General features: G+C 33.4%; 1 protein-coding gene across 3 annotated transcripts in view; it reads right to left on the bottom strand.

Annotated features, from left to right (window-relative positions):
* LOC138736611 (kelch-like protein 29) overlaps positions 1–12,015 on the bottom strand; it is a 483,106-nt gene that overhangs the window by 83,700 nt on the left and 387,391 nt on the right. For all 3 annotated transcript variants that reach the window (XM_069886405.1, XM_069886406.1, XM_069886404.1), the window contains one exon: positions 8,349–8,487. In XM_069886405.1, coding sequence (XP_069742506.1) covers positions 8,349–8,487 — 139 coding nt within the window. The remainder of the gene's footprint in view (positions 1–8,348; positions 8,488–12,015) is intronic.

The raw sequence follows: 12,015 nt of genomic DNA on the forward strand, positions 1-12,015 counted from the left end.
ATGAAGGTACATGTGCACCTACAACATTCCTAAAAGTGGGATGGGGGGGGGAGGCAATGAAGTGTTCCATTTGTTTCCTCCCTCCCAAGGCCTGCCTGTTGTCACCCAGTTCAGGTCTTCTGTACTTCTCTGAGTTGAATCATTCTAATGTCATCTGCTGTAAGTGCCTTATTTTAGTTTCTCTGCACCTTTCTTTCCTCCTTGAAAGATGCTGCTGTTTGTGAATTGATTTCAATTCTGTCTGACAACAATCCTGTAGAAAACTGTTTTCAACTAAGTGGTTGAATACGGAATCACAAAATCCAAAACTGCAGAAAAGTAAACAAAAAATTCTTCTGAAGTTAACTGCTTATTTTTGGTAACTTAAATATTAAGGACATTGTTTCCATTTTCCTAATCCAGGCTAACTGGAAACAAAGATCAGCACATGTATATCTTGCTCAGGAAAACCTGAAAAACTTTCTAACCTATGGAGTATGAATAATCATTATTTAAATTCAAATATAAAATTCTTATAAAGAATGTGGATAGAAAAAAAACATGAAAATTAAACTCAAATAATTGTATGTTGCAATTATATTGAAAAAATTAGGTTTATCCAGGGATTATTGAATATAAATGGCACTTCTTATAACAAGAATAAACGTCTGAAGTTAGAACATGCTTATGTCAACTCTCTTTGTTGCCATGGGATTGTTAATTTGTTTATTTTGAATGGATTAAATAGAGAAATACGGTGAAAGCATGCCATATATTTGAAAGTTAAAGTTTTAAGGGCTTCTTTATAATTTGGATAGTTTTCAGTCAGTGAATGGTTACAATGTATATCAAACATCTTCTTTTGGCTTGGCTTCGCGGACGAAGATTTATGGAGGGGGGGTAAATGTCCACGTCAGCTGCAGGCTCATTTGTGGCTGACAAGTCCGATGCGGGACAGGCAGACATAAAGGACGTTGAACATAAAGGACGTTAAAATAACATTTCATTTATTCACAAGAAAAGTGTTGAACTTGCCACTCAAATTATCCTCTCAGTATTTCATTGAGTAAAATATTTATTTGTATATTATTTAACATAATTGTTACATATATTAGAGCTTAATTAAAAAAAGTAATGCAATTGGATTTTATACAATGTATTACAAAATTTTAGTAATTTCATACATATTCATTTTTATAGATTTTCAATACTGATTAATGTTCAGTTTAAATTTGTTACGTCGACTGAGGTGAAATAGTAATTAGAATGGAATTGCAGGAAGAAATGAGGACCAACACAGGCAAAGAATTGCTGGAGGAGTTCAGCAGGTCAATTTTGATATAGGGTCCAGACTCAAAATGCCGATGGACCATTTCTGCCTATGGATGCTGTCTGACCTGTGGAGTTCCTTCAGCAATTCTTCGTCTCCTCAAAATTCCAGCATCTGCTGTGTTTTTGTTTCTTTGAGGACTAATACTGTTGTGACACGATGGCATCAGGAACATTGTGTTTATATTTAATTATCTACTTTTACTGTACACTCCCCAACCAATCTGCATGACTTTTTTTTAAGGTTGAGGACAAAGTTTCTGCACCTACATAATGATCATCAATGTCCATCAACTTGGACAAGTGGGAGGTTTCCATTCATATTATTTATCTCTTCTCATTCCTCAGACTCATCTGAAACTCATGATTTTCCGTCCTGATATCACTCAAGTATACTAATAAATTAAGAAATCTTAACAGAAAAATACTGCATTTTCTACTCTGACATACATCTATCAGAGGTAACATATCTCATTGTCGATTTAGGGTTAACTGATGAGAATACATCTCTAATTTATCCTTGAAGAGGGGTTTTAATTCAACATGGTATTTGGCAAATTTTGCTGTCAAATATTGTGACAATGCGGAAACTTAGAGGGCTACAGATAACTTTCAAGTCAACATTTTCTGAATAATTATATAAGTACAAAAATCTGTGGTAAAAGCAGATGGAAGTGAAAAGAGAATTAGTGATGAAAACATCAAAAAGGAAGGCTGCATTCAGTTGAAGAGCAGTGCAATAATTAACACATTCACTTAGACATATACTAGATTAACCAAATGATTTGTAGACCAACACAAATAAGTAATCCACAAAGAAGGCCATATTGTAAACCCTAGATTGCATTAAATATGGAATGACGGGAAAAGATAATGAGCAACGGCTGGAATAACAAACAATGTTGACTGCTGTTGTCAATCCTTTCATCCTGTAAATAAAGCTCAATTCTGGACATTCATCCTTAAGTAGAAAGGAAAGATAGTGCAAAATTTATTCTGATGTTAAGAGTTACTTCAGTCGTCAAAGGGTTACCTGCTGTGTGGAATATACAGCTTAACTGAACTATGATTTGATTGGCTTTTATGTTTGAATGTGGTAAGGAGCTGGGAGGTTAAACTTGATCATCTCTGAAAAACTGTTCATTATTGGGATCTTTCAAAGTTTCACAAGGTTATGAAAAATATTTTGATTAAATTCATAAATGTTAGAACCCAAATAATGGAAACAAATTACTATCCTATTAGATCACCACCATTTACTCTAATCTTTTAAGTAGCACTGGATCAATAATTTTTTCTTGTCAAACATCAGTACCTACTAAACAATTTGAAGCAACTCAATTTGAAATCTGCAGGAGCCATTTTCTTTTCTTTCTATGTGGTTTCTATAAATAGCAAAGCAACATCTAAGAAGCTGTCCTTAAATTCATGCATGGTAACTTGGGTAGTTCAGCCATATGAAACAACTATATAATCCATTTACTTTTGAAAGTGACTGGCTTGTTGACACAAAATTCAGAGTATCAAATGTTTCCTTCACATTCTTCCTCAAATGCATACAATTTAATTTAAACTGCATAAACTTACAAGCTGCCAAGTACAACAGTGTACTTTATTTAACTCACAAAGGACTTGTGTCAGAAACCTCAATAAGTCACTTTCATAACATCTATCAAATACAAAACTAGCTCAAGTATGACAAAGGAATCAATATACCTTAACATAAGCAGAGTTAACCACAGAAAACTAACATTTATTTGGAATCTTTCTAATCACACTATTTTTTGCCTCACCCAATTCAAAACTAACATCAGAGGAAATACAGTATTTGACTATTTTTTCCCAAGGAAGAAACACTTCTATTTGCATTTCATCTATCATATTGGAACAAGGATGGGCTTTCTGATAGACTCTACAATTTCTGAGACGTATATTTATTTTCTCCAAATAAATACTGGAACAGTTATTTATTACTTCCTCTAATTATTATTTTTCCACAATACCATTTAAGCAGTGCTACCCATTTAGTTCCACATTCAAATTAATCACACTGCCTCAAAAAAGTGGAGTTGTACAGAAATGCCTTCGACCTTGTGCTGTAATAGGAAACGTGAGTATTAAAAGTCTTTTTCTTTCCACACAAATCCTGCGGACAAAGCCCTTTTGTTTCTTATTAGTAAATCCATTTTAATAATCAAAAGCAAGTTAAAATACTTTGATGGTCCCACGAAAGCCCTCATTGTTCATATTCATGTCAGAAAAATGCTGTAAGCAAAATCAGCTGAATAGATGACTAATAAAAAGGAGAGGAAGAGAGGAAAACATAACTGTTTCTGCTATTGAGAATGCCATAATGGGACATTATATATCCTACAAGGTCAACATTAGGCTTCTATTTGGCCAAAATGAAAAATTGCACATGAATCAAACTATGAGATAAAAAGGAGTTTCTCATCTATTTTTACAGGACCATTTAAGTAAAAATATATCAATCAGGCTATTTACAAAGTTGCAACACCAGGAAAGGTATCTAAACACCTTTGCAGAGGTCATTCTCATTCTTTAACTGATATTTATAAGGAGGATGATATATGTTTTTTGAAAACAAGAAGTGTGTATTTGAACATTTTTCCTCATGTTTTTTTAATTTCCCACAGATTACAGTGTGGCAGAGGAGGAGGCAGGGGGAAGGGGAGTGAGATGAAAACTATGAAGAGCTGTTATTAAAAATTACACCAGAATGCATATTCTCTCCAAATGAACTGGTTACAAATGTTATGGGGCTGGCTTCACATGAGTACATAATTAATCATTTTTTTCTGATTTTGAACTGCAACTCTACTGAAATGGTGTTTAAGTTTTCCTGGCATTTCCCAGATGCGATTCTTATGAGATAAAACCCTTTGATTTTTTATTATGCTCTGACTATATGCTGTTTAGAAATTAGATTCTTGCAAAGGTGATCAAATTATTACACTTCATCTGGCTACATCGACCTTTATTCTACTTGGACTGGATTTAAGGATTTGAGTCATCATATCTTTGTGATTCAAGATGTTTTGTTTCCTTCTCTAAAAGATTCTTCAAACAGAGCTTAGATGAAGCACAAGGCATTTAGAAAAAGATTTATAAAATTCTGCTGGAAATCCATCTGGACCTGGAGATTTACCAGACTGCAGAAAAGAGATTTCATCTTGAGAAATAGGTTCCTCCAACCTTGTATACTTGTACTGAGACAGGGTGGGTACATTTATTCATTTGAAAAACTCTGACATTGAAGTGAAATTATTCTTAAATTCAGATGTATAAAGACTAGAATAAAATTGTTTGAATGTCTCGTTAATTTTAGAATGAACCATTGTCATTATGCTATCTCTCGTTTGAATCTTATTAATTTTTTAAAACTGCAATACCTCTCGATTGACATGCAAGAAACTTAGCAGTTTTTTTCACCATGAATATAAAACTTATTGTTCTACAGGATTTGTAGAAAGATCAAATTTAATTTTAAGTTCACGTCTTTAAGAACGATCTTAATTTCAGTCATCAACCTGACAGTAGAGTTGAATTTTTGACTTGGCATTCCATGTCTTCAGCATGTTTTCGGGACACCATGGAATTCTCTACACTGAGAATAAGAAATTGCTATTGAACAGCCCAAGGCACCAAGCTGTCAGTTGAAGACTCTGGAAGAAATGAAGCAGACTCCCAATACATAAGCACCAGTAAAGTTGAAGCAATAATGCTGACAGCAATAACATCCACTGATGTGCATAGGAGTTCTTGGGTCTTTTGGCAACCTATTAAATCTGAACCATGGGCTGGGAAATATATTTTCCGAATATTTCATGCTATTAATGGGAGGTATCCAGGAGGAATATCTTTACTCTTTGCATCCAATATATTTAGATCATATTTTTTGGGGGGGGCGTGTTTGAAAAAAAATAACTCTTTGTGGAAGGAGTATAAAGAATGGTATTGATTCTTGATCAGAAAAATAAATTTAGTTTTATTTTTAGTGTTGAAGTTTATCAGGAATAATTCACTATTGAGCAATACAGGATTAGGCAGTGGCCACTCTCAAGACCCCAAGGACAGAAGCAACTCCAATAATGTGCCAGAATATGCAATATGCCTATTATCACTGTTGATATACACAATCATTTAGATTTAGTTAACTGAGACCCTCAAATGAGATCTTCTCATGAGGTATTGGCAGTGACTTTTATTTATTCCCATTTTAGATACAGGAGCAGAGGGAATCAATAAGGAATAACACATGCACCCTGAATTACAGTATGTCCTGTACATCTTTTGATGTTGGGGGCCTTACAAAAAAGTATGGAGGAATGAGGCCATGTTTGTGGAATAGAGACTTTCTTTCTTCCTGATAACATTGACACCCTTTCAGAGACTGAACCCTCAACTGTCCTATACTATATATCAATCTGGATTATATTTTGCCCCGATTTAGAATTTGGTTTCAAAAGCAACAAAAAAAAAAATCAAAACTTTCATGTATTGACCTGATTGAAAGATGTCACCAAAAGAGATATTTGGGATTGGAAATCAGATACAACATTGAGAGAGTGAAATGTCAAGTGCAGCAGCACTGATTTATATTATGTATGTAGTTCTATCGACATCACTCATATCTCGACATCAATGGAAAAAAGATAAGGAACAATGATTATGAATCATCCCCCCCCCCCCAGTTTGCAAGTGTTAGAGTTAGATATGGACTAATACAGAGCATGTGTGCAAATACCATGGATTTGAGTAAGAACTCAAAATAAAAATGACCAGATAAGCTAAGTTGCAGACCTAAATCTTGAAATTGATTTCAAGATGTCATTGTTTTCAATGCAAAATTAAAAAACTTAAATTTTGAGATATTTTGATGGAATTAACAATATAACTTCAATTTATACTGAACTCCATGTGGAATTAACTCCAAATACACGAAAGTGCATTGTTTCTATACCGATTATTAATAGGGCCACAGTAGTCATGTAAATAGCCTGTCTGATACAAATATCTGTTATAATTACATTGTATCATATAAAAGATACTACTGCTTCTTTATACCAAATAACTTTAATTAATTATTGGTAATTCATAAAATCTTTTGATAATTTATTCTTAAAAAAGCTCCTGAGTAAAAGGCAACATTTTAATTGCACGCAACATGATCCAGCAATTTAATCTCAATTGTACTTTTCAGTTTAAATAACTTGTTGAAAAAGTTTATTACAATGACAATACAAACAAAAAACATTATTGCATTTCTTATCATGAAAAATTATTTTTCTTGATCTTCAAAATTTTATGGGCTGTTGATAATACAAGTAAACGATGCAAAAAAGCAAACTAGTAAATTTAACTGAAGTCATAATCTTGTTTGATGTGAGAATTTAATTAACTTGTGTTTAAAGCATTCTGGTAAACGCGATAATAAAAATAAATTTATAACAGGAAGCACTCATTTGACCCATCATATTCATGCAATTTAAAATAATGAAGTGACAGGCATTAACAGAGTGCTGAAGGGCTTGAATCCTCTCTGACCAGCAGCAGAGGTTCACATAGAAAGATCATAACCATTTTCTGCACACTTTGGTGGATGGCAGAGCTGACAAGATTTATCCAATGCTTTTGAATGTTCCGCTAGTTAACATTAAAAATAAACAAGGACATTTTAATGATGTTAAAATGTGAATAATCACTAATCACTTCAGAATATTACTATAAGTACTAATAATTAAAGAATCTCCATTGAAGTGAAATGGTACTGCAGGTCTTGGACCAGGTCCAAGTTGATGATAGATTACTGAGTGCAGTAATCTGCATAAACATTCAGGATTCTAAAAAACTTTTCCTCTACTTTTGGTGTGCAGTAGTGAAGAACATCTAGGAAGTTACTGGCAAATTTTGGCCAAGTAAAATCTCAAGCTAACACTACCATGCAAATTGTCCAATCCCAGCAAAATCAGTGTGCATATTTTGCAAGGAATTGAACTAAATAAATGATATATTTCCATAATGTTGATGAAAAGGAAATCTTTCCATCCTGCAGTGCCTGTACTTTGGAATAAACAGAAATTATGCCAGTAAAGGCTTTTTGCCTTAAGATCTTATGTCATGTACTTCTCACATGTCATTTGTCCAACCAACTCATGCTGCATCTAAAGATGTCCATTATAACAGATTTAATGGAGCAGATAATGGATATTTAAGCATGCTGAAAAATGATTACATCAATTTAAGGCTTTTAAAGTCTGTCCAATCATTTTCACGTACTTCCTGGCAGCACATAAATGAATTTTTTTTCTAATCATTGTTATGCTTATATAATAGTCTCTTGTAGTGCACTAAATTACACACTCTATGTGTAACAGGATACCCTAAACCAAAATCATAATCTCCACTGAAATAATAATTATGTATTTGCATTATTTAATTGTTTGCTTCATTTATTGTATTTCTTTGTTAAGCAAGTAATCTGGTAAAATTAATCCTATCTAATTAACTGTGATTTTTTTTAATGCAAGGCAAACTAATGCCTTTTTTTTTTAATAAGGTCACACTGGTTCATTATGTGAAGATTACCACAGTATTACTGTTGTTAAGATGACACCTAAGTAATATATTTTTCAGCAAGGTGCTGCAGATCACTGAAAATGACCTTTCCTCAAAGTGCATAAATTAAAGATATTTAAGGCAATATCATACCATTTTCGTGCAGATTAAAATGAAACAAGTCTCCAAAGAGTAAGTTTTTTGTCAAATAAATTACGATCCTCAGTCATGGAACATCTCATTTCTTCACTCCAAATTGAAGCAGCTATTAATTAAAAGTATATTAGGCAAATAAACCCAAGTTTAGTTCAATTTAAAATCACATTCATCTGAAATGATAGAAGGAATGGCTACTGGCCCTGTGACAGGAGGTTCTATCTTCATAAATCTGCAAGAGAGGAAAGCAACACGAATGAACCCTACAAAAGAACGGCCCAGACCACAGCTTGAGGAAGGCAAACCTTTTGATCAGTTCCTTGAAATATAAGCTGCAGGAAGCTAGAACATTTTGATGGACTTCAAACTCTCTGCCTTCAACAGTTATTTTCAGGTCTGTAAACTCTTTCGCTCTGCGCTGCTGGTTCAACTCCTTCAACATTTCTGCAGAACAGAGAAGACAGACATTGCCAGGGTTCCGAAGATGAAATTTTTGAATGAATTAAAGAAACAGATACCTGGTGAACTCTAGCCGAGTTGCACATGTTAACGTTTGCACATAAAAGGTATTGGCAAAAAAAAGTTGATGCAATGTGCATACACAAAGCACAATCATTTGATTTAATAAACAGAAGAAATAAGAATTCCTCCCAAGACTTGAAGGGTAAATTGTATTTTTCTTTATCAACAAAACTAAAGACCGTGTGTGTGTCAGCACAGAAAGATAAGAGAAGAAAATGAAATAATCAAAATACTTTCATTACCTGCTAATTAATGTATAGAATCACACCCACAAAATAAAAGAATGAATACCTCAGTTTGAGAGCTTACTATATTATTGAAAGGGTGGCACAGAACACGGAAAATAAATGACACTAATAACTCAATTGGTAAAAGCAAAATATACCTGGAGGAACAAGGTTTGTTTGTTAAAAAATCACTTCCTACATTTTAAAACTGTCAAGCAACATATATATTCATTCCTCTTCCTTTAGCAATTTTCAAGACCAATGAATTTTCAAGAGAATATCAAATTCATAAAATTATTTTATTACTTGGGCACAAAATTCAATAGAACATATTTCAACTTATTGCTTATCAGTTTTATTTTTAAGGTACTGAACATTCACCATTTGCATTAAAATATAATGTTTGATCTGATACAGCCTTGTAGATAGAAGTTTAAATTACAAAGTATATTTGTAATTCAAATATATGAACATAAATTTTAGGTTTTACATATTGTATTTTCATTAAAAAATTGGGGCATGCTCAAAATGCATTAAAAGCTAAAGTACCTGTGGGAACCAAATTGATTGACTGATGGTTGCCATTCATTTCAATTTATGAAATTGGTCTTGGCAGCAATGTGAACTGGGTATTCATTTCACAAGCGTCTTTTCCACTGAATAGCTATTAATGAAGAGGATAATCAGGCAGATTGCTGATTCAGTAATTCCAGCAAAATTCAAAGCGCACTGGGGTGTAGGTCAATTGGGTATAATTGGGAGCTACAGACTCCTGGGCCAAAAGGGCTTGTTACCGTGCTGTATGTCTCAATTAAAAAAAATATAGCACTACTTATTCTGCCTTGTTGCTGAAGACAAATTTCTCTTCCCAGTCACAAATTCTGGTCATATTATCAGTGATGGTTGAAATGGGATTTTCCTTTAGCATGGATGAAAGAACAGATTTTATTTGTTACAGAAGCAAAGAAGAAGGTATCAAACTTACCCACTCAAGCAACCCATGACATTTACTCAGTTTTAACAATACTTAAGTATAACTCATAAATGATAAACTTTTTGTCTAAAATATCAACCCAGCAACAGATAAGGAAAACATGTGTTCCTTTTAAAGAATTTAAACATTATCCTTGTTTGGAAAGCAGGGCGGATTCTTGGACTGAGCGGTTGGGAATGATTTGAAAATATATAATTTGTGAAGACCCCTGGATCCTTAGTTGCAAAAAAAACAAGAAGGAAAATAAATTTAATAACCATTTTCTGAAGCAATGGCTTTATTTAACTGTTTGAAGATCACACATTTCATACTCAGTAAAGCTGTGAACTATATATTATCTTATCATATGCTACTTGGGTTGTTTTAATAAAGGGAGATGTTAGAACAATTTCATGTCAATCATACATTTTTGTAGCAAAGTCTGGAAGCCTCCTAACCACCTTTGTAGAACCTCCTCATCCAGTCACAGAGCTACACAGTCCTGTCTGTGACTTCTCTAGAGTCTCTCAGGTTGCCCTTTACCTCAAAAAATTTACTTTCTTTTTAAAAAAAAATACTTCATTAATGCCAAGGTCTCCTTCATGATCACCGATTAGCTCTGTAGAGAAGTGGCCGATGTTGTCTGTTGAAGAAATATGAGCTGAAATATCCATTGCGACTAAAATTCATTCATCCTTCAGGTAGAACTTCATGAGCATACTGCTAAGTGATATTGGATTACCTAAATCAACAATTCCATTCCGGTTTTTCAAAAGATCATATTTAACAATAACCCCAGCCTTCTCTTTCATGAGTGCAATCCCAATTTTCATTGGATTAGCCAGATTGCAAATCAACCCACATTTTCCTATTTTTCAGCTCTAGACCTCTCTTCTGCCATTAAATTCTAAACATTGCATTTTATCTTTGCATGGTCTAAACAAGAGCAGTATTTCTTTCTCCATTCCCAAATGACCATTATATACAATTATTTATTTTACCGCTCTTAGTTGGCAGTTTCCTTCCTTTATACTGGACTTCACAGTAAATGTACCCATCAAATCTGTTCACTCTGTAACAGGGGAAATTATTTTAAAATTCACCATCAGTTTTTTTAAATATAAAAGCAAGCAGCTTTTATGTCATATATTTCATAATCCATGCCCAGGAGTTTAAAGTGAGTTACTGAATGGTGAAGCATGCTAGTGCACAAAGATCTATAGTGAAAGAACCCCCTCTTCCAATGTATCTGCTGACAGGCATCAATTCAACAGGCTCCCTGGTCTCCAAATGGAATCAAGTAATCAAGTCATCTGAACAGGAAGCACATAAACATTTTTGGAACTGTAGGAGGGGAAGAACCCACATATTTTAGTTAATATTTTAAACATTTAATAGGATGCTAAATGATGATTGGAATCTAAAGTTTAGTGAAATAAACTTATTTTAAAGGGTAAATAACCTGTAAAATTACATGTTGATATATTTATCTGAGAAATTTGTAATCCACCTACAGGTAAATAAATTATTTTCACGGCCAGAGATTTTGTTTAAAATAATCAAAGCTAACTAAACCATTAAAAATCTGTTGAGAAAAATGCATCATTTACAGATTTTTAAAAGCAGGTCAGATCTCTAAATTAGTTAGCTAAAAGTCAATTGATGAATCTCAAAACCTAAGCGCAACATGTCCTTGTGAAAAATGTGGAAGACAAAACGAGACGTTGAACTTTCCCTGCTGTCAGAACTCAGATCCACCATCAGCTTTACTGTCCTTGGCCTCAGTATTAAAGATTTACTTAAATATCAGTTACTGCTTCCAAATACAATTCTTCTCTTGCTCTATTTTAATGGGTGCAATTTACTCCATTGAAACTAACATGGATTATTTTATATTCTTCAATATTAAAGTAATTTATTTTTTTTACTTCAAAACCCTATGATTTTTACAGCTTTTACATGGAGTCCATATCTGGTTGAAATTCTTCTTCTGCATGTTAAATTTCATTAGCTTTACACCTTGATTCTTTGTTCTGTACTTTTAAATTTCAACTCTGTTCCTTTTGCCTCATTTTCCTTTTTGCTTATTGAACACTACAAACAGCATCACAAAAATGATAAAATGGAGAAGAAATACTGGAATCACATAGAGCATCAGAGTGGTTTCGTGCATTATACCACAATGCCCAATTCAGCAGTTGAAATTAATGTCGAGAAAATGGTTCCCACTTGGCAGTACCAGATATTTTG

This window comes from Narcine bancroftii, chromosome 6 (genome assembly GCF_036971445.1).
Source record: "Narcine bancroftii isolate sNarBan1 chromosome 6, sNarBan1.hap1, whole genome shotgun sequence".
Lineage (NCBI taxonomy): Eukaryota > Metazoa > Chordata > Chondrichthyes > Torpediniformes > Narcinidae > Narcine > Narcine bancroftii.